This window comes from Sander vitreus, chromosome 14 (genome assembly GCF_031162955.1).
Source record: "Sander vitreus isolate 19-12246 chromosome 14, sanVit1, whole genome shotgun sequence".
NCBI lineage: Eukaryota > Metazoa > Chordata > Actinopteri > Perciformes > Percidae > Sander > Sander vitreus.
Window position 1 is genome coordinate 13670522 of NC_135868.1, and position 24919 is coordinate 13695440.

General features: G+C 39.5%; 1 protein-coding gene across 1 annotated transcript in view; it reads left to right on the forward strand.

The window, feature by feature from the left end:
• The window catches only part of csmd3b (CUB and Sushi multiple domains 3b), a 397291-nt gene that overhangs the window by 273059 nt on the left and 99313 nt on the right, over positions 1-24919 (forward strand). The window contains exons 10-12 of the mRNA XM_078268303.1: positions 1133-1254; positions 14886-14989; positions 16228-16340. Coding sequence (XP_078124429.1) covers positions 1133-1254; positions 14886-14989; positions 16228-16340 — 339 coding nt within the window. The remainder of the gene's footprint in view (positions 1-1132; positions 1255-14885; positions 14990-16227; positions 16341-24919) is intronic.

Genomic DNA, 24919 nt, shown 5'->3' on the forward strand with positions numbered 1-24919 from the left:
TGTGAATTTTGTTTGGATGCATGTCCTTGTAAGTGTTTCACATGCAAGTCTGCTGTGACACTGTCAAATGTGTGTGCATGCAAGCTTGTTATTTTGCAGTGTTAAGTGTTTCTTGGCTGCACAGTATGTGCATATGCACATGTGCTTTGTAAAATGTGACCATGTGTGTTTTGTGTGTGTGTGTGTGTGTGTGTGTGTGTGTGTGTGTGTGTGTGTGTGTGTGTGCTGCTGTTGTTAACTGTACGTGTTCCTGCGGCCTACTGCTGAACAAACTAATTAAGGAACAAACACTGCTTCAAACCAACCAGAAAATTACTTCCCAACTCTAACAGGACGACCCAAGGACAGACAAGCAGGTTCTCTATCACATCCAGTCAGAACAAACAGCCTAATATAGGCTTGGTTGGTTTATCGAACAACTAGCATGTGTCATTTTTAACACCCCAGTGAGTGTAGCTTCAGAGTTCGTGTTTGTGAGTTTGCATGACTTTGTGTTGACATACAGTAATATACTTCTATGAATTCCAACTCAAGACTCTCAACTCAAACCGCACACTTTTACACCACAGGTCAACCAAATCTAGCTTGTTTGCTCAAGTAGACGAACGCAACTGTATCTGTTACATCATACTGTGATATTTAATGTGCGTTGTCCCAAACTGGAATATAATTCTTCCCCAACTAGTAGTTGGAAGTTGTTGACTTTCAATAGATTTTGAGAGTAAATTGCTGGCGAGACTCTCTATCAGTCAATACTAGCTAATCCTGTGGTATTTCACAGCCAATAGTTTCCAATTAAGTACTTATATCCAGGGAGATGTCGCTGACAGTATCAATAACATCTTTCTGACCTTCTGTGCCACTTTCTGTGGTTGTCTTCTCTTTCTGTCACCACACTCTTAGCATTGTATTAGTTTCACTTGTAATTGTTATTACTTCACTATAACTTTGATCCACAAGTGCTATATTTTGCTGTCTGTGGTTAAGAATAAACCTAATGGCTTAATTTAAAGGTAATTATTTCTTTGTTGTAGTGCTGTGACTGAAGAGTATACAAATGTTCTTGCTAATACCACCACAAATTGTACAGTTGCTACTAATAAAAATGACATTATGATTTTTCTGTTCACAGTGAAGACATGTGGCAGTAATCTTCAAGGGCCATCAGGAACCTTTACATCTCCTAACTTCCCCATTCAATATGAGAGCAATGCACAGTGTGTGTGGATAATTACTGCTTCAAATCCCAATAAGGTAAATCTCCTCTCTCTCTCTCTCTCTCTCTCTCTCTCTCTCCCTTTTTGTTTTTATGTCTGTCGAACAAACGCTCAAATTTTGATTGTTGTTTATTTACACACATTGCTACTATAACGTTTTGTAACTAAATGGAATGTGACCATTCAATCTGATTATTGCATCACAGAGTATTTGTGACTTCTACACTTGCTATACCCGTAGAAACACATATACACATGTAGATGTAATACAGTAATATGTAAAATACCATATAACTTATCTCTGCTTCTGCTTTGCAAAAACAAACAAACAGTTAATGATATTGTAATAGTATTTCATTATAAAACTATTTCAGTCAACCAAATCCTGCAAAGGGGCAGACGATAGGCTGGAGGTTAGATGGATAGCTGCGATTGGTCGCTTTTCCAGGAGAAAAGTGATTAGTATTCAGGAGATACAGGACACTGGTGACCGCTCTGTCGTCAATGGCAACACCTGCGTCAGTCCCATAGGCGACACACATGCACATATGCGCACAGACTCACATGGGCACACACACAAACACAGATACTCTTTAACATACAGTACATGTGTGTTTAATACACAACAATGGGTCTTTTAACGCACACACACACATACTGTACACTTTGCTGCTTTGCGCTTGCTCAAAACCTTTGTCTCTCTCTCCCCCTACTTACACACAACTCTCCCTGTCACAGTCCAAGGCCTCTGGTTTATGGTCTAGAGTAATATATTCTCTGTTGAAGGCTACAGTGTGTATGTGACTGTTGAAGGCTAAAGTACTAATGTGTGTGTGTGTGTGTGTGTGCGTGTGCGTGCATGCCTGCGTGTGTGCGTGCTTGTGTTTGATGTGTGCAAAAGGTTGAAAATGAATGTGTATTATGTATGATTATGGATATTACTAAACACGTCGACTAGAATGTAGACCAGATCAACTGCAGCTATGTGAAGTCATTTTTATAGCCCCTTATCTTTAATTTATTAAGAAAGTACCCTATCATATTTTATTTCATGTATATGTCATGCACCATAATGCACCACATATGTCATGAACCATACTGAATCATATGCATGTCATACTGTATATGCAATATGTCATGCACAATGCATGGCACTACATCAAACTTGAGGTCTTCACGGGTCTGTATATTTGTACAGCAGCTGACCTGAAGAGGATGGACATCCATTTAGAACAAACACAGACGCAGTGCCACAGGGGCTAAGACACATACAGCATAAGCCAAACAGTCCCTGGTTCAAGTCCGGCTGGTCATCCCCCTTTCGCTCTTGCCTAAAAAATGATGAAGCAAATGATGAGCATGACAAAGAGTGACAAATAATTTCCCATCTTCATTCATTTTTCATCTGTCTTGGCATTCATATTAATAATATCATAAGGAAACTCAAACCTCAATATTTAAATCTAGATCTTGCTCATGGATTCCCATCTTTGGTACTGTCAGACTTGTCTTACTGCTGTCAGATAAGTGTAATTTCTTTTTAGCAGAATTCAAAGAAAGATGCTTTAAAGTCGGTAAAGCCAATAGCATTAATCAATCAATTTGATGATATACTTTTTCAAAAATAATACATTTTTAGAAATGTTGAAATACTTCAGTGACACATTATCATTTAAAGGAGCAAGCCCAGTAATACTATTCTGAGAAGAGCTGTATTTTAACAAAGCCAATATCAAACATCTCAGTACGCATTTATTTAATGAGAAAGGGGATTGGATATTATAGAGGCTAGGGCTGGGCATCTTTCAAAATCTTTCGATCCGGTGCCAATTTCGGCCAGTCAGATACTCAGGATTGGTATCAATCCGAACTTGGCCAAAATTAACAAAAAAAAAGAGAAAACTTTTTGCCACAACATGAACATATTATAAATAATAAATAAATAAACAAATGACATTGTGTACAGGCTAATAGTGAACTAACTAAAATCCAAAGGAATGTAAACAACAAAGACTTTTTAGTGCAAACTGCATAATGACACAAACCTTTAACAATAAACTTGGTGACTGCCCTGTTGTTAACGTTGAACTAATGGAGAACTAACTTAAGTGCAAATGAATGTTATTGAATTGCCTTGTTGCTGAAAGGTGCTGTAGAAATAAAGTTGCCTTGCCTTACAACCTCAGCCTGTCAGTCAGTGACCAGGGCACAGAAACCACTGTTGTGCCTGCTTGTCTCAGAGGAAGTGTAAAACAACAGCACTGCGACTGCTTTCAGCTCGCCATTAATATCATATCGCAGCAAACGCTGTCTGTGTGAAGTTTTGACTGTAAGCACACTTGAAACCACTTTATCAGCATTGCCGTGAGTCACTGTGACTTCAACAAAACTGCAGAGCCGACGTAGTTTACTCCGTCCGCACCTCTGCGCGCGTGTGTGTCAGTCGGAGCTCCGCTCTGTGTCAATATGCAGAGAGGACAGATAAGCTTGCGCTTACGCGCTCAGACACTTTTGGAACCCGAAATTTGGCTTCGAAAGATAAATAATTTTTCGATGCTCATAGGATCGGAGTATTTTTTTCGGTGCCATAAAAGTATCGATGTTTGGTGCCCAGCTCTAATAGCGGCTTTTAATTCACCTTATTCTGCTCTAAACAATGCGCGCCGCCATGACGACAACTCCGGTTGCCTACTTCCGGTTAGTAGCGGTAGTCCTACTACCTGTACTAGCAGCGAGAGAATGAGTTCAGGCTCCACATGTGCTGTTGTTGGTTGTTTTAACAATTCAAAGAAGATAAAAAAACTTTTTAGAAACTGAGTGCTTCGATCATAAGATAAGAAGGAGAGAATGCCCATGTCCGGTTCCGTATCGGCTACATTCAATGCCAGAGAGTAGACGTTTTTGAGACCCATTTTGTTGACAAACGCCCCACGGATGACCATCGCAACCCGAAATTATACCTTGGATATAACAGACCAGTGGTGAAGAAGAGACGTACAATTGTTCCTGTCGAAGCGACAGGTAAGCCACTTTCAATGTTGAATTGTGTAGCTGGTTAGCGATAACACCACTTCACAGCTAACCTAGTTAGCTAGTTAGCTACCTCCGGTTGTTTACATTTTTACGAGGTCCACCGGCCTGCTACAAAAATATTTGTGTTATCTGTGGGCAGTCTAACCTACACTTTTATGAACAATATGCCAATTATGTCGCTGGATAGAGTAAATGTGTTAAAAAGCATGGCCATTAATGGTTTATGCCTTTGTCCACTGAATGTTACTGTAGGTTTAGTGCTATGAACTTTACTGAGGGCTATCGTAGAGCTAGCTGCTATCGTTATGTGGGCCAGGTAGTTGTTAGCCTGAGCGAGGAAGAGCTTCCATCACCATTTATCATAAGCTTTTACTGTAATGTTGTCAGTGTGAGAAACATGTACAGAAACTGTAGAGTTTAACATGTAGCCTATGTGCTCTGTTTTTACAGCAACAGCAGAAGTGACAGACCAGGAGGATGAGGGCATACCTGAGGTGCCACAACCTTCACACAGTACTGTTTCCACCCAGTGGGAAGATCCATTGCTTTGGGACCACAACTATGGTGAAAAGCAGGGTGTTGACGAGACGGCCAAAGATGCCACAACACAAACTGAAGATTTCAGCTACTCCATGCTTCAGAGTGATGCCGATTCGTTCCTCTACACTGGAGTCTCACGGGAAACCTTCTGCTCTCGTTTCCACCTTAGATGGATTTGATGAAAGGGCTTTTGTTTTGTCAGTGCGTGATCAGATACTAATGACACTGATAAAATTGATATTAAATTGTGTGCTGGGTGACCTTGGTTAGGCAGTGTCATGTGTCTCAGAGTGTTGCCAGTAAGGTTATCTCATTCTGGATTGATAAAATGGAGGAGGTCTTGCGCCCTCTTATTATCTGGCTCCCAAGAGAAACCATTAAGGCCACTATGCCAACTGCATTTCAAGAAAAGCTTTCCCAACACCACCTGTGTCATTGATTGCAGCGAAAGTTTGTTACAGAAGGCGAAAAATCTTGACTCTAGAGGGGAGTCCTACAGCCATTACTACTCGCACAACACAGTCAAATACCTTGTTGCTGTTGCCCCATGTGGCTTAATCATGTTTATCTCAACTGGATATGGAGGGCGTGCCAGTGACAAATATATCACTATGAACTCTGGTATCTTGGACTATTTTAAGCCTGGAGATGAAGTCATGGCAGATCGTGGGTTCTTGATTTGTGATTTACTGTTTGAAAGAAGGGTTAAATTGGTTTTGCCTGGGGGTGCTCAGCTAACGGGAACAAGGCACAGCAACTCGCAGGATTGCAAATGTACGGATTCATGTTGAGAGGGCAATCAGGCGACTTAAAGTATACAAGAACTTGTCTCAAGTGATACCAATAAACACAAGATTGAAAAAATCCTCAGAATCTGTGCGGCCCTCGCCAACTTAAGGGGTGATCTCATCCGTGAGTGATAAATGACAACGCTCATGTTCTGATGTTGTAGTTGCATCTGCGCGCACACACAGACACACACACACTTTACACATCTACATAAATTGCTCCTGTATATTTCATATTGACACTCGCTGCCTTTTGTCATTTTTTACTGTTTAAATTTACTCTTTGTATGACATTTGTTGTTATTCTTTGTGTACAATAGATTTTAACAGATTTGCATACAATTTTACATGAACAACATTCTGTATTTGTAAATATTCACTTATGTACAACAATACTTATGCTCAGCATTTTTAAATGTACGAAATTGATTGTGTAAAAAAATGAGTTTTCATACTGTTAGCAGCAGCACTTAACAGTTGTTCTGTGATTTGAATAAAATGTTTGAGGGATATTTTCTATGAATTCATTATGCTCATGTATCTGTTCTGCAGTTTCAGTCGCTGACCAACAAATTCATCCACAAGCTGGGGCAACATTGTTGAGAAATAAAATCTCTTTAGATGTCTTACCCTCTCCAGAACATAGGGCTCATCAAATGATACAGTGAACATAACTGTGTCATTTGGGCTCCAGATAAACAATTTGGCCATCTATAGACACAAAACATGCCTAATTGTACCTGCATGTAATATCCTCGGCTACCTGTTTTCTGAAGTTGTGGTACTCCATCTACTAGCTTGATATCACCGCAGTTATGGTCAAGTTGATCCAAAAGGGTAGAATGAAGTTTACTTGGGACGGGACATTTTATTTAGAGTAGAACAGATGAGTCAATTACCCCATCTGGGCTGGCTGACAACCATGGCTCTGTGACACTAACCACAATGCCCCTATGTGTAATACTCATGCCTTGCTCTCGAAGTGCATAATCAGCAACAACCTCATTCTCCTTACCATAATTTGTGGCATAGTTGCCACGAAAGGAGTGGTAGAGGTGCTCTGCCATAAACTTATCAGGATTGGTGGATGCTCTACAAGGAGCCTTTTTAGCTGAACTTGCAGTTATTCTCAATTTTCTTGCATTGTGCCAGAAATCGGAAGAACTCTGCTCCCTTGTTTCAGAGTCTAACGTAGAAGCCTGTGCACTGCTCACTTGAACATACAACTCATAGAAACTTTTACATGTCTCACATGTGAGATCAGAACCGGCATGGGTTTGATGGGGTCTTAAAAATCTTGCATCTACTGCAGTATTTGCAAGGCTACAGGGGTGCACTACTGGTTTTACACTGTAACACTTGCCCAATAGACTTTTTTGTTGGGTCTTTATCTACATTATTTATAAATTCTGCATGTGGCATATATTGTGGGGTGTTTGGTAGTGGCTGAGCACCTGACACCCTAATGCTAAATTCATCCCCTGCCCTGTGGTGGCTGAAGTTTATGTCCCTGAGTCGCTCAAGGTTCCTAACTGTCCCTGCATTCCACCTGCGCTGCTCATCTGTACATGCAAGCCCTGTCTTCCCGGTAGTAACTGCATTTTCAACCTGTAATGAGCACATTCACCTAATACATTACCAGAGTCTGATCTATATCCATCTGCCATGTGTTTGAGATTTTGTCATCACCACATCGCTAAACTAAATCGAAAAAAACATTCATCAAAAGTGATCTGATCACGTTATTTTTATTAAATCACAGATAAAAACAAAAGGAACATTTGTTTCTTCATACCTTCCAAAGGATAGCTGCTGCATGACTGCACGATCTCCCTAATCCAGAAATACATGAACATCCGACTCTATACGTCTCTATCACCCCCGACTGCTGCAGCATAACCCAAGCAATAAGCTTAGGCTGGTTAGCACTTTGACTCCTGTCTACCTCTGCTTTCAAAAATACATAGTCTCCGTGCTTCAATAAAAAAAATGCGCCCGACTTTATTACTATAGAAGTAATTGAAGGCCTCGGTGCTTTTGTAATTGCGCATCTCCTCATGATCTACACCCTCCGAAAAGATATAATAATTAATGATATCAATATGGCTAACTCCTGGCCATAGCTTCATGTCATCCACCCAACCTGTCAATTTTGAAGGATGTGGCACTCTGATACGGTCGTCTTCACGATCTTTTGAGATTTCATCAGCGGTATGTAGCCACCGACTACTTCCCATCTTGACCGAACAAGTATCTACTACTTTAATAACTTTAAAAACTATCACCGTAGCCTTTACACTAGCTAGCGCTAGCGTATGTAAACAAACACTTCAACCGGAAGTAGAAAACCGTTTAGTCAGTTGAACCCGCTATGAATCATGGGAAATAGAACGGGCGAAGAATAAGGTGAATATATTGAAAAATAAATCCCATAAATGGCTTTACCATATATCACAATGTTGACTTTGTAATGATCAGTTTCAAGGTTGCAAAGTTTGGTTTACAGACATTGGTCACCTTCTAGTTAAGATGTTGCTCACAGTTTGTGTTGAGGACAGGTTTGTAGGTTCAGGACAATTTAGGAATTCCCATTATCTCATGGTTCAGGTTAGTGGTTGCAACTAACTGGTGGAGTAAAAGGTAATTCACTAGTTCAAATGCAGGGTATACTGTATCTTGGGCAGGTGACGGAGGCAAACAAACAGTGGGGAATTGGCAGGTCAACAACAGGTAACAAGCAACAATAGAGTGGGAGCATTGATGATCTGGCGTACCGGCAGTAAAAACTGTCCTCAATTAGAAGGCTGATGATAGAATAAGGGGCAAATTAGTGGGCAGGCGAGTCAGTTGATCTCCTGAGAAGAGAAGGCAACAAGATACACAAACATACACAGGGAAAAGAGAGAGTCTGAGGCTGAAGAAGGTCATGGTGCAAGCACCACAACACATTCAGAGTAGAGGAATAGTCCCAACTGAACCTCTCTCTCCCACTAGCAGAACATCGCATTTTATTATTGTTTGTAGACCTCTCTCCCCATTCCATCCTTTCCGTTTCTGTCATATCCATATTTTCCCTTTTTTTTGACACTGCCCATCTCTTCTCCTCTCTCACTCCCAGAGGCACTGTCCTCAGAATTACCCAGATTCTTCATTAAAGAGCTCAGCCTGAAACCATCAAATTACTATGGAGAAAGCGAGAATACAGAGAGGGAGGAAGAGGAGGTCACTCATATTGCTCTCTCCATTGCACCCATTCCCACACATGTTCTACTTTTCTCACCATCTCCTTCTCATACTCTGGAGGTAAAGACACACAGGTTCTCTTCTCTTTGTCTCTTTGTGTCTCTGTCAGTCCCATTCCCTCTATCCCTCTCTGTCTGACCACCCATTTGCTCCCTCTCTCTCAGGTTAAGTGTTAATGGGATTCTATAGCTCTCTGATGTTATTGCTTCATTTATTTTTGGCAGAATGAGCCTTTAGAGCCAATTCATTCTCTCCTGTTCTCATTTAACCTTGGGGATGGCATGCCGGGATGGCCATTACTATACTATACGATACTATACTATACCCTTCTCTTCTCTTCTCTACTCTCAGAAAACAGATCTTACTGTACTATTGTCTTTTCTTCATTTTCCCCATCATTTAGTTTCTTCTTTTGCTCTTCCCATGTTCCCATCTTGTTGCAACTTTATGTCTACCATATCTATTTTTTAGTTCATTAATACACATGCTGGACACAGCTGTGATATTGAACATGCAAATGCCAGAACATGCTGAACTAGCTTTACGTCACTTCATCTGCATTTGCATGCAGACTGTAATGCATTACCCATGGATAGAAGAAGACTACTGCAGTGCTACTATGCTGTATATTAAGTTAAAAACACTATGACAAACACCAAGGATATGTCATGCAAGGCCTTTCAGTAAGAAGGGAAAGTTACTTTATTTATTTATTTATTTTTTTTTACTTACTTTTGGGTAGGCTATCTTTGTACTTATTTATAGGCATTGAATTCAGTAATGCCCTGTAGGCCTACAGAAATCATACACTCTGAAACCATGAGGCAGACATGACATGGCAAAAAAGATCTCTGCACTGGCTTTTACTTGCTGTTAGTCATTAACAGTGTAGGACTTTTATAGGGCTCAGGTTCAAACATGTTTAACATTTAGCAAAAGACCACTGTTTAAAATGTTTTTTTCAGTACAGTAGTTGCATAGCAACAGTAAAAGCCACGCATAGCCATAGCAAGAGGGAAAACACTTAGTTGCAACAGACTCTGGCCATCCGTCTTCATCAGCTAAAGCCTGCGTCGTCTCACAATGGTGCACTTTATACAGTCTAGGCAGAAGCATGTTCAAGGGGAGCGTGTGGCAGAAGGTTTACTGTAATACTGTCACAGACAATCTATTATTCCCGGCCCTGTCTGTGCCCTCTTTGCATCACTGACTGTGGCGCTCGCCAGGTGTTTCAGATATTCCTACAGTAACTGTATCTTCAAGGTATCCCTAGATCTTATTATGGTATGGGTAGTGAGGAGCCTCCTCCACCTCATTGTCTCCACGACAACCAAAGGAAGTGCTTTATCAAGTAGAAATTCAATTCTGTCGCCTCATTGGCTAGAAGCCATAGATGGATGGACAGAAGGAATGCAGCAGCCAATTAGAAAGAGAGAGACAGAGAGGCTGACAGCAAGAGAGAGGGAAAGATAGGAGGAGAGAGAGGAGAGAGAGAGAGAGAGAGAGCGAGAGAGAGAGAGAACGAGAGAAGAATGTTTCTATGAACACCAACCTATTAGAGGAGAGGGGAAATTTGTAGTGTTTAGTTTCATCTATCGCGCACACACACACACACACACACACACACACACACACACACACACACTGCACTGAAAGAGATCCAGAACACACACATAGACCCTAACCCCTACACTGTCAGTAATGATGTTTCAATCTAAGTTAACTTCAGTACAGTGTTCGCAGAGACACACGCACGCACACACACACACACACACACACACACACACATAGATAGACACACATGGGCACAGTGTAATGCAGTTATATCCCAGCTGTGTTTAATGCTGTGTGAACAGTGCTGATATGGCATTAGGGTGTTCTGTAAAGGACGTATACAAGGAGACAGACCAGTGGCTATCATCGGAACACACACACCCTCCTCTGTCTTTATACCCTGCATGGACAAAAAAGGTCTGGTCTGTTTCCTGCCGCAGAAACAAAAAAGGCTGAATGGTTCTCCATTGCATATCCAACACACTAAGCCACTAACAGCCATTGTTTTTAGCCGTGTCCATCATATGCTACTCACTCAGTAACCTCTCCCCTTTAATTTTATCACTTTTGACGCTGTTTTTTCAAGGCTCTTGTTTTTTTAAATGATAGTTTTATAAGCCAAGTGTTAATTTGTCACTTTTCTGGCAAAACAAGCAATATTGAGGAAATACCCACAACTGCATGCTCAAATGTAGAAAAGGCAAAGTTTCTCTTTTCAGAAACGGATGAATGGCAGCTATAGCAGCACAGTGTGTGTCTACTCGCCGCTGTGACTTAATATGAACCTTGAGGGATATTTTCCAGTCGTAAAGCCACTGTCTGAAGTTCTTCAGTAAATGCAGGGCTGGTGTAAAAACCATTATGAAACCATGACGCATCTAAAAGGGGTTTGTTTTATGTCATGCTGTATATTTTCTTTTCAAATTAGAATGTTGGTGAGCTTAGAAGACTAAAGTCAGTACTGTATACTGAACAAATAACTACTCAAGTAAGCTGGTTATTGAAATGAGAATTTAAAAAGTATGCAACACCACATGTTCACTTTGATAGTCATAATGATTAACCCTTTAAATGCAGGATCTGGTCTTGCCTTTGGATAAATATGTAAAAAAAAAACATTCTCTACATACAGTATACTGCGCCTTATTTATCGTCGGACTTGCTGTTGTATTGAAAGCCCGCTTTGGGCTTATAGGAATATCATGTAAAATGGTGACTATGTAATCACAGAAATAGACACATTAATCTCCACAAAGCTGTGCCTATCTGTTTAAGTGAGTGTGTTTCGAGTGTGTGTTTGTGACAGTGTGTGCTTGAGTGCCGCTTGTCTGTCTGTGTGTGTGTGTGTGTGTGTGTGTGTGTGTGTGTGTGTGTGTGTGTGTGTGTGTACTTGCCAGAGAAAGTTTAGCAGGTTTGTAGGTGGTGCTTTAATCCAATATGCCTTACATGCCGATACGACTGAGTCAGCATTGTGAGCAATGGGCAGATCACAGCTTCATTTTTCTATACCTCCGCCCTCTCATTTAACTCCTCTCTGGTCCCATCAGGTGATGGTGGTGATTTTATTTTGGCAAGGCATCAGTTAACAAAAATTAACTGGAGTTTTTGGTGTGACAGAATTAAAAATTAACCCCATGAACACAAGCAAAACAGGTGACAATGCCAACAGATAAGCAGTTAAACAGCAGGTGAGTGGAAAGGCATGGCCACTGTTTTTGTGTGTTCCGTTTTTCATCTGTTCCTTATTTCTTCATAGATTAAACGGTCATAGTGAGGATAAGCTGTTTATACTTCATGTCCCCAGGAGTCCAGGTTGCAGGGGGGAAAAAAATAACTATATTTATGGTGCCTGACTCAAACAGAATGTTTGAATACAGACTACACAAACAGCTGCTCAGAAATAAGAAGATACTGATATGCACATAAATATGCTCACTGTTAACACGCCAGCTCAGAGGAGACTTAGACCTGTATGATGTTTTTGAAGTCCTCCAGCAGAATATTGAATCTGGAATTCTGTAAATTCCTCACAAGGAAAGAGGAAGAGGAGGAAGGATGGGCTGAGTGAGGTTTCAGTCTCCCCCTGAGGGTCAAGTCAGAATTCTATTTTGAAATATTCTAAAACTGACTGCACATTGCTAGCATCAAAGATGTGCTCATTATTACCCCCCCCATTCCTATTTGTTGCCTCCTCCTCTCTCCTGCCTTCTCCCATCTGTCTCCATCTTCTTCCTTCTCTCTACATCCTCTCCTCCTCCTGTCCATGTCATCCTTTCTTCCTGTCTCTTCTTCCGTCCCCTCTCTCCTTTTCTCTCTTCTCCTCTGCCAAATGTGTTTCTCTCTGGTCTTAGATGAAACGGAAAGTGTTGGTTTAATAATTCTCGATCAGAGTTTTGGGCTGTGTGCTGATTCTCCCAGCTTCAAGTGCAGCGCAGGAAGTGTTTCTCGTCTCTTCCTAGTTCTTCTTGTAACACTCCCACCACATTGTGTGATGCATTAATGAATTCCAATGATCCATTTTTGTCAAAGTATAATTCGATGAAAGGGGAAATCCGTCTCTGATATGGTCATAGTTGACAGTTTAAATAGAAAAAGCATATGAGAAAAAGCGTATGCTGGTTGTGATGGGCGTCAGTGGAAGACAATATCATTTTAAAGAAATATCTCAGACATTCATGTGATTTATAATACTTTTTTTTTTACCATGCCTTCCATTGTTAATCAGCATTTTTTTGTTTCTTTTTTCTCGTTTTAGTTCATTTTCATAGTCAGTATTTATGTAATTCTACTTCATGGTGTCATTGTGCATTCACCTCAGCTAAAGTCAAAATATTACGAGGAAAACAATGTTAGGTTAAAACAGAATTAAGTTGTAATTTCACTAAAAAGTCACAATATTCCAAGGCAAGGTTGAAATGTTTCAGCGATAAAGTTGAGACAAAGGCACATGTTGTAATATTATGAGAATAATACAGTGGTTTATGTCAGATTACAGTATCAGATAAATTCTGAATTTTACAAGAAAAAGTTAGTGTGTTTTCCTAACAGTGGCCCTAAAACTGTAGATATCATGTCACAGTTCTACATCCTTTAAACGTTCTTACTAGGGGTGTCCCCGAGTAAGAATTTACATAGTCGAATCAGAATCGTCAAGTCTTGCCTATCGTCGACTGATCGTCTAATCAGAATATAATAATATGTTTATTTGATATAGCACCTTTTACAGACAAAGTGTCAAAGTCCTTCACATGATAAACATTTGTTTAAATACAGTTGGATCCAAACAGAAAATAAGCAAGCAAAAAGAAAGAAATAAAATAAAAAATAAAGACTTAAAACCCAAAGTTACAAACATGAGACAAAAGTGAGTTTAAACAAGTGTCTCATGTGGGGGGGCAGACTACAGTGATGAAATATTCAGCTGTGATAAGGTTGTTTGTAAAGCTCCTTTTGTATGAAAAGATGCAACCTATTAGGACACAGACATAAAAAGAGTAGCTTCTTATTGCATTAGTGGTGCAGCAGTAGAGAAGATTAATTGAAAGAGGTTTGGAGCACGCGCTCGCGTTCCACTGAGGAGTCAGCAGCTGGCACGCGCCCCCGGTGACGAGAAGCAGAGCACACGGAGCAAAAGTCTGCTGTCCTGCTGCGCACGCTACTTCTTTTACAATCCTCTTGTCATAATGTTTTTCTGCCACAAACGCAACCGTTGTCTCGGCTTCACCCGGCATATAACGCCGCGGCTTGCTGGGTCTAGTGTGCAGGATTTGATGATCATTGGGGCGGATGGATCATGCTGTGGGCTGCGCACTGGACCACGGCTGTGCTCCTGTATCGGGCGGTGGCACACAACTTGCACCTTACTTCTCATCATCTTTTACTATTCCAAAGTGCACCCACACTTAAGCTGTTCTTCTCCCAGACATTTTCAGTTAAAGGTTTAAATCCCTGCCGCCAAGATGCTCCTCCATCGCTCAAAGATCATGGAAAGTAAAAGTTAAATCTGTCATGGAGCGGTTGGATTTATTCACGCACTTTACAAAGATTTATTAAAAGCTTCTTTCTTTTCACATTTTTATTTGGAAGATTGTAATTTGATATTTATATCATAATAATTAACTTATTGGGGGAAAACGGGTAGTTCAATGTAAAATCAGACATTGAGCACCCCCATATAGCCAAAATGGCATGATCCTCATTTCATCCCCAACGCCTTTGCGTAGATTCGACTGTGAGATTGGCAGTCGGATCAGGCTCCTTCGATTGAAACATTGAATATGCGACTATTCTGGGTCACCCCTAGTTCTTACACTGGGTTCAATAAACATTTCCATATGCTGTCGGATTCTAAGGTGTCCAATGATTGTCTGTTTTCAGGATCTGCTTCTTCTTCTTGTGGCTATTGATTTAATATCCCTGACTTGCCTAAATTAAAATATCAGTCCCAGATGGATTTTGACTGGGTTGAGACTGACATGTATGTGTCTGTGTTTTTGTGTGTGAACTTTAGGTAATCCAGATCAACTTTGAAGAGTTTGACCTGGAGATAGCCTATGATACTCTGACCATAGGAGATGGAGGAGAGGTGGGAGATCCTACAGCTATACTGCAGGTGTAAGTATTACACTATCCTTTTACATACTCTCATTTATTTTGAGTTTTTTTTTTTTTAAATCCAAATCAAGCATCTTAGGATAATTTGTGTCAAAGGTAGACACAGAAAGACTTTAGAAATATAGAAACTTTGCTACATTATTCCTTTCTGAATCAGAGGTGGGAAATGCCACACGGTACAATATCTTTAACAATGCCAACATGAATAGCGTAGTAGCTGCTGGTAAAAAACACACATGGTAAGTTTTCAGAGGCAAGGATCACAGATTCTAATTCATAGATTGTTTTACTTTATTAAAGAAAATACCAATGCCCTTTAAATTAAAAGCAGTAATTAATGAAAAACACACTCAGAACTTCTACCCTGCTTGAAAGTCATGCTTATTAAGTTCAGTATACTGATTAGATACATACAGAGCAAGGTCTGTTGTTGTACCAGGCAGATTATGGCTACAAAACAGCTTCACCAAAGTAATGTCATGAGATAAACTGCTTAAAGATGAATTATATAACTTTCAGGAAATGTGCTGCCTGAACTGCACTTTCTTTTAGTGATCTTATAAAACAGATTGTGCAACACACAATGTGTTTCCATAATGACCAGGTGCCGTCATAAACAGCAGCACTATTGTCGGTCTATCAAATGCTTTACAACACAGTTAACATGTTTCACATAAAGTTTAAATGATCAGAGTAAAGACTTTTACCAAATTTCCTTTTTCTACTTTGTCCATTTTCATTCTGGTTCTTGATGTTATACCATCAGCTGCCAGCTAGGCTGGAATCCTCCATCTTCTTTGTCGCAATTAGTCAGATCATAAAACAGCAGTCTGCATTATGTGTGCTCCACTTAAAAAGATGGACTGTTCCTGAATTTTGAATATGTTCTGCAGTGCCCGAAAGGATAACAGATGCGGAGCCTTTACAAAGTGGATGATTTCAATTCACTTTGAGTCAGTCACTGTTAACTTTCATGCCTAAAAAGGTGTTGGCAGCCTGACAAAACGCTGGATAGTATGAATGTACTCTGAGCAATTTGCTTTCTTGAGGCAGCATTCTGCAGAACCAAAGCAAACCAAATCAAAACATTCATCTCCAGCGCAGGATGCTTCAGAAATGTGTGCACACTCAGAGCAGCACATGAGAATTTGATTATGGCTATGATTGCAGTGAGGCAAATTATACTTTTTATAATGGGATTATGATGACAATGATTTAATATATATTTTGTGCTCCAGCCTATCAGGTAGCTTTGTTCCTGACCTGATAGTCAGTATGACCCACCAGATGTGGCTTCACCTACAGTCAGATGAGAGTGTCGGATCTATAGGATTCAAGATCAACTATAAGGGTAAGAAATGAGCATGTTTGTGTGTTTGAGAGATAAAAAGAGAGATGAAAAAGTTAAATGAATTCTAATTGTGTTAGGGAGATGAGAAAAGATTTGTGCAGAAGCTTTTTAGTTAACTTTTAAAAACGGTGTGTCTGTAGACCGTTTGTCTAGCAAAACCTGACCTTTATCTTACCATCAATTCAAAATAGTTTTAATCTGTTCTGTTGATCCAGCTCCTGCCTTCCTAAAAATATTAACCTTTCCAAAGTTCTCTATTTGTAGATGTAGTGTGAATTTGATTACAGTCCATGAAACACAGAGAGGTGAGCTTTGCTGCAGAAATTAACTTTGTGTTCCTCATTATCTTTGGATTTATTGCCATAATGAGGTCACAGTGCTAAGTCTGGTACAGTATGCAGTGAGTGAACGCAGACATGTTTTGATGTATCTTTGCCCTTTATTCTCCTTGAGTTTCATTGTGAAGTTCGAATAATAGAGTGACTAAATGGTGATTAAAAGAATAGACAGTCCAAATGAATAAAAGCTGTTTAACTATTGTTTTGCAGTGCATTTAAAAAAATCTGCAGAATTGTATGTACACTTAAATTAAAAATGTCTACACAGCTTTTCAAATAAAAATAATGAAGTACCACAAGTCCATCTTTAAAGATATCCGGGGTGTCAAACCAACTTGAAATGATAATTGGCATCTGCTAAGGGGCTCCACAGTAGCTGCACGTAACTCGTTCATTTCTCCTGAATAAGTTCCCCATAGAGATCAATAGAAAAATGAATGGAGAGAATCACCATTTAAACGCATTCATGCTTATGAGGATACTCCATTGTACGAGCATTATGGCCTGACATTCTTTATATTTGCAGGGATTAAGCTGTTCATATTCTTTACAGTATGTATATTCTTTATACTTTTAACAATGGCGAATACATTTATACTGTATATTGTTTTTACAATCATAATCAAATGCCAGACAATTGAGTGTAGTTGTTCACTGGATTGGCCTGACGTTATTTTTTTACATTAAACATTAGTCGCGATATATTGAGTAATAAGTAACAAGAAACTGCAGTACAGAAATGCAGAAGATATCCAGTCCAATCCAAATTTATTTATAAAGCACATTTAAAAAATGACCAAAAAAACAGTTGACCAAAGTGCTGTACAACCAAATATACTAAAACATAGAAATAACACAGTAAATACACAAAGATCAGTTTAAAGACAGAATGACAATAATATAGAAAGGCAACTATTCTGGTGTGTTTAAAGCCAGAGAATAATAATGTTGGGGCTATAACTGTAAAGGCGTGTGCTCTCTGTGCTCTAGCCTTGATCTTAGGACCACAAGAAGCAACTGGTCAGTTAACATGAGTGACTTTGGGGGGCCGTATGGTTGTAAAAGGTCAGAGAGATTGGTTGGAGCAAGCTCATTTAGTGATTTGTAGGTAAACAATAACATCTTAAAATCAATTTTAAAATGTGCAGGGAGCCAGTGAATGGAGGCCAGTACGGGGGAAATGCAAGCGTGAGATGGAGGCCTGGTTTACACCAACATGAAGGGCATTACAGTAGTCAAGTCGGGTCAAGATAAAAGCATGTATAACCCTTTCAACATCACTAAAAGATAAAAAAAGGCTTGACCTTAGATAAGAACCTTAGTTGAAAAAGCTTGATTTTATTACAGTTTATCTGCTTATTTTTTTTCCAATATGGTGGCCTTAAATGATTCAAAACATAGAACAATAAGTGCAAATATTTGCCTCACCTCTCACAGCAAAATGGCAAGTACCTGCCTCGCAGCCAGTTGTTAAAGAGGACTAGATGGTACACGTGTCAATCTCATTACAGAAGTGTCTATCTATACTGAGTGCAAGATAAATGTGTTTTTCTATGAGTGCTGGCTCCATCACCCACAAGATTTACTATAAAGGTGGGCGCCTGTGGTACTGGGTTGCTGTGTGAAGTGTTTTGCATGTTTTTGAGCAAGAAAAAGGTATATAGCGAGAGACATGATGATATGTGTGTGTGTGTGTGTGTGTGTGTGTGTGTGTGTGTGTGTGTGTGTGTGTGTAGACCTTGGTTATGAAATATAAACATTATCAGTAACTCTAGCCTTGCTGCAAATTCACCCATGCACTACACGGTGTGTGTGTGTGTGTGTGTGTGTGTGTGTGTGTGTGTGTGTGTGTGTGTGTGTGTCAGACATGTCCTCCGTCAGTGAGCCAACGAAGCTCTACCAACAAGTCACTCACCTCTTTCACTCCTCACATTCTCCCTCTCTCCCTTCCCTTCTCTCTCTGTCTGTCTCTCTGCCGGTGTCATTTTTCCTCATTAGCCATATCTCTATCGCCATTCTCTCTTTCCCTTCTTTCTAAAATCACAACATTTTCTCAGTCAGTTGCTCTCTAATGCACTGTAGTTTGTTTTCTCCGCTTCTCCCTTTTCTCTCAGACACCTCTCTTCTCGTGTGTTGTCTTTCAGCTGACCAGTCCTGCCTCTGTCTCGTTCACTCCTCTGTTTCTGCTTCTCTCTGTCTCATCATTCTCTCTACCTCTCTCTGTCCCTCTCTCTTTCTTGTCACCATTCATCTATTATTAAAGCCAAGGTCACCAACCTTGCAACACTTTGACTACACTCCCCCATTGCAAGGCATACAAATCACACACACACACACACACACACACACACACACACACACACACACACACATACACGCACACACACTCATACGCACTCATAGCAGTCCAGACTGCCTGTACAGCAACCTTTCTGTCTCCCCGGAATCATGGCATGTCATTGCTATAGATTTAGGGGAGCACAGCAACATTATTGACATCATTTACATTCAAGTTTCAGTGTGTTTTTGTCTACTCTGTGAATAAATACATTGATCATACGCGTACATATCTGTCTGCACAGTCCATAAAGAGGTGTTATTGAGGTTTTAGGGCATAATATATCTGTGTGTGTGTGTATATATACGTGGTATAAGTACAAGCACTTTCAAAGCATAATATTTGCCTTAAATTTGCTTTATCGTGTAAGTTCAACAACAGTAAAAGCACATGTTTAGTGATTTATTTTATTTTTGATATTGAGTGTGTTACTGCAGGGATGCATGTTTCACTGATTATATTTATAGCACCATATCTAACTTACAATTTTTTTGTCTGGTTTGAAAATAGAAATCCCCACAGTAAGTTTACAACATGTCACTCAATAAGATTACAATCTCAGGTCATTTCCAGTCAATTATTCATGTATGCATTCTAATTGACTTAATATAGTTTTAAACGTTATTTGTGTCCTTTTTGGGGTGGTAAGAATGACAGTGTGAAACACAGCACACTGATATTTAGATAGTGTTGTAATTCTTCTCTTGAATAAATAATGCATATTCAATATGTCTATATATCATTCAAACTGAATGGCCAACTTCATAAAACACAGAGCAGGCAGAATAAATGTGCTGAATATTCTTTTTGGAATGGGTAGATATCAGATAAAGCCATCTCATAAAGTAATGCATTATTAACTTTCCCACTCACATTCTCAGTCAGAAAGGAGGTTTGGTGTGTGGCTTGCACGGGCATTATGGCAGTGATATTCAAAATGCACCTAATTCAATTCCTCTTCTCCTATTTTTCTATCAGTGTTTTTTTGCCAAAAGAAGAATTTATAAAATCCATGAGGGTCTTCAGCAGTATTTCATCACCTTACTTTTGACGTTTTAGGGGCCGCCACAGAGTTGAATTTTAGTGCACCACCATTGCTTTCTATAATTTAAATGCAGCAGCTGCTGCTTCACAAAGTGAACCTTATGTTCCAGCAGTAGCAGCTGATTCCTGCCAATTAAAACAGGCACAGGTGCTCATTTGACCTCACTCACCTGCAGCTACTAAAGCCACATTGTGACCATGGACGTGGCAAGTAAAGGCACCTGTCAGCACATCAGATTGATTGAGCTGTCAGGTGGATGGTGTGTCTTTCCTGATACCAGATATGAACTTTTAACAACAAGGCATAAGGGACATCTGAACTAGATAAGTAATAATATTCCTATATTATATATTTTAAGTGCTCAGTAAATTATACAACATTACCAATATAATTTATAGTGTACATATTAATACAGTATTTAAATCTGCCTGCAGGACATATGTCTGCATGTAAAATGACTTAGATTTTAATATTTTTTTTCCAATATGGTGGCCTTAAATGATTCAAAACATAGAACAATAAGTGCAAATATTTGCCTCACCTCTCACAGCAAAATGGCAAGTACCTGCCTCGCAGCCAGTTGTTAAAGAGGACTAGATGGTACACGTGTCAATCTCATTACAGAAGTGTCTAGTTTGCTCCTCATGCTAGATGTTGCTGAGTTTATCTCATATAATGATACTAACTTAACTGCAATTGCTCTGCAGCTAAGGCTCATGCGTCAAAACATGATACCGCAGCCTCTGTCAGGGAGAAGTAAAAATAAAAATCCCATCCCTAAATTTGAATTTTACTATATCATCGCTCGGGCTGCTATTTTCTCTTTTTTTAAGCAGGATCCCATCGAGTCATAATGTCAGCTCTTACTTTTGAGATTTTATTTTAGATTTTTCATCAGCTTTTTATAGTTTTTAATATGTGATGTATTTTATTGGAGGAAAAGATGTGAAGGTGGATTTTTACAGCACAGTTGACCTCTGGTTGGATGGATCTGTAGTGTATGTGTGTTATGTGTCATGTCTTCCTGCAACTGTGCACCAATATGTTTCTGTGAGTGATTGTGTGTCTGCTTTTGGATATAACTGTGTATTACGGTTGTCTCACGTTATTGACATTTAACAAAACTTCTAAAGCAGACTACATAACTGATCTAAATGGAGAGATTAAGAGAGAAAGCAATTTAGCAAAGGAGGCCACAAGAGCAAAAAATGGAACTGCAACTGAACTTTATGTGGTATCTTCTTTGGATACACATCATGAAGGAAAAAGCATTTAGAAGCATAGACAAGCTCAATAACAACAGCCTCTCATATTTTCATATATGAAATGTCATCCTGCGATAATGATGCTGACCGCCTGCTCCAACCAGTAAATATTTCCTGTACGCGTGTGATTTGTGTTGGGTCCCACAGGATCCTAATCCTGTTGCAGCACTGTAGTCCAGGTACGGAGCGGGACCCTCTTCATCACACAGCGCTAAACAGCATTTCATTCAGAGCGGCTGAAACACCATGAAATATGAATTCATGAAATATTCATTCACAACATAACCAGAAATGTGGTTCAATTTTACAGTCAATAACCTTAGTATTGGGGTACTGAGCCAAAGCCGGACGTGTGTGTGTGTGTGTGTGTGTGTGTGTGTGTGTGTGTGTGTGTGTGTGTGTGTGTGCGTGTGCGTGTGTGTGCGTGCGCACATATATACATGCACGTGTGCTTCAGAGGTACCTGTGAAGGGCAGGGCTTACTTAATCACAGAACTGTAAACAGCATTTCATTTTCTAGTCATGAATTATTGACTCGTATAATGTTCAATCCTCTTGTAGCCACCACTGTTACAGATGCTGAAATACTATATATGTAGTTCATTGGGTCAAAATTCATTATAAAAAAATGATTCTATCTCTCATTAGGACTTCATGAAATATTCCATACATTTTAAATAATGTACGGCACTGGATAACCGAGCTGTGTGAAATACAGCCGTTTTGGCCTTCATTGGTCAGGAAGTCATTTGAAAGGCTCATCAAGAAGCAGCTCCAGATGGTTCTGAGCTCATTAGACTCTTTGGTTTTAAAATAAGCAGAAGAGTTGTTTTTTAAATGCTGCGTTAACCTTTCTTAAGTATACCCTTGGCAGGCTTGTATAGGTTTTACTTCCTTGTTTTGATGTAACAACGTGTACTCAGGCAATGGTATGTTCACTGATGTAACATTTATTTAGTTATTTATTCAGATTTTCTAACATATTGTTCTCAGATGGGGAGAGGGAGTGACAGTAACATCTTAGTGGCACAAAAATGTCTTTGAGATGTGGGTGTCCTGTCCTGTAATTGTTGTACATAGATTGCAGAACTCTTTGTGAGGACAGGCACATCCTGAAATCCACTGATGATGCTGGAAGCACAAGCCTTTTTCAGGGTCATGAGACAGAGTCTGGGTGTGTAGTTGAGAAGTTTTTGCAGCAAACTTCAGTAATGTATTTGTGCCCAATGATGCGTCCAGATCAAAGAAAACTGTCCAATTATTATCTGTGATCCAATTTTCAGAGAGTTAGAGGTGTTTGGGAGTTACACGATTGAGTATAAAAAATAGTGTGTACTAGGGGTGTGCAAAAAAATCGATTCGTATTCAAATCACGATTCAAGCTCTACCGATTCAAAATCAATTCATAGAATTCCAAAAATCTATTCGTTTTTTTTTTGTTTTTTTTAATTAAAAAAACAAAAACAAAATGTATGTCTACTGCAATCATATCATAGATAGATAGATACTTTATTGATCCCCAAGGGGAAATTCATGGTCCCAGTAGCTTACAGACATCACACACAACATACACATACATCATAACAGGATATTAAAATAACAAATAACAAACAAATCCACCTGAATGTATTAAGGGATGTATAAGAGATATATATATATATATATATATATATATATATATATATATATATATATATACACATACATACATATACACACACACACACACACACACACACACATACGGGAAAAGTAACTACATTTACATACTGTGAATTGTTTTTTTGAATCGAGAATTGTTTTTGAATCTAATCGTGAGCCTAAAAATTGATATTGTGACATTTTCTGAATCGTGCAATGAGACCGAAAATTGCTGTCTTTCTTATACACATCTCCTCTCAAATCATTTCTCAAAAGCTCCTCAGTGGCCTGGTTTGGAACCTGATAGAGGCAGAAAAAAATTTCATTATTGTGAGTGTAATAAGTTAGATCATTTTCATTCAACAGACCGTCTTCACTGATGTCTACATTGGGAACAAGTCAATTTGAGCCACTCCCTTTAGGTCACATATTCAGAAAACCACAAGCTAATTAGACAGGCTGAATTTCTCATTCCTTCCTCACACTGCAAATCTGCTTAACTTTCCACTCAATTCCTCTTCTCTGCGGCTATTATAGCTACTACATTATTATTTTACATGGTTTAATTTTTTTTATGCATCTTGCTTTTTGTTTTGGAGACATTGGAAAGGGATACACATATTGAATATAAAGCACAGCAACAGCCAAAACTTGCAGGAGACAGTTTATAGCATGTAACAAACTAGACTTTGCATTCGATTACTATTTGCAACCTAGCAGTAAAATCAATTTCACAATGGTCACAAAAGAGAAACAGCAAATAAGCTTTTAATTCTCCCAGTCTCATTATAACCACTATAATCTATTACCTTACTCTCTCAGATCTTTACAGGTATTTACCCTTCTTTGTGTGGGTGTGTGGGTGTGTGGATGTGTGAGTGTGTGTGTGTATATATGTATTCCCATGGACAATATGGTGTGAGCATGATGGAATCTTATAGAACAGAATGGAATGGGGCTCAATGTGCAATCACAAACATAATATTGAAGTTGTACACACATACACATTCATTCACTCACACACACACACACACACACATACACTTGAAGGAGCCTAATCCCCTTTGTGAATCCGTCAGCCTTGTTGTCGCAAACACAATAGGATTATTTGTGTGGGTGTGTGTGCGTGCGTGCGTGTGTGTGTGTTTGTGAGAGAGATAGAGAGAGAGAGAGAGAAAAAGAGTAGTAGTATAGGAATACAACGACAGTATTCCTTATTTCTCTCCAAAGCAATTTGTTTTTTATTCTTCTGCAAGGTATATGTGCATGTGTGTTCACGCACAGCACGTGTGTTAGGCATGTTGTGATTGGTTGCGTCTGTGGGTCTCATAAAGACAATGTCATGAAGGAAATTAATGCAATACATCTCAAACACGCACTCAGACACGCACACACACATAGATACAAACAGGGAAACACGCAGAACAAAGCACACCCCTTGGCTTCCTGTCATGGGCCACTCCTGTAAATAGTACCGAAATTAGGAGAGGGGAGCGGGGAATAAAGAGGAGGAAGGCTGGGAAATAGAGGGTATATTTCCTGAAATACCATACACAAAATTGTAAGAAGAATTATGGTGACACAGTGGCACCTGTATATAGAATCAGAGAAGGATCTGTGTGACCTAATGGTCAGACTGAATGCAAACTCAGGGGAAGGAGGCACGCAGAAAGAGATGGATGCAAACTTGCTCCAGGCTACGTGAGCAAAGAAGTAAAAAGCATTCATGAAATTCTCCTGACGCAGCAAACCAAGAGCCAATCATCTTCAAGCAAGTCTCTATTTGGTTGGCAGTATATTTCTGTTCAAAATGGATGATGAGCTTGTGCAGCATGACATGGTGTTTCACAGCAGGGAAAGATGGCCATTGGGTATTTGAGGCGTATAATACTGCATGGTGACCAAAAATATTGTTAAAGCCAGACTCCAGACGTCGAATAAACTAGCATTTT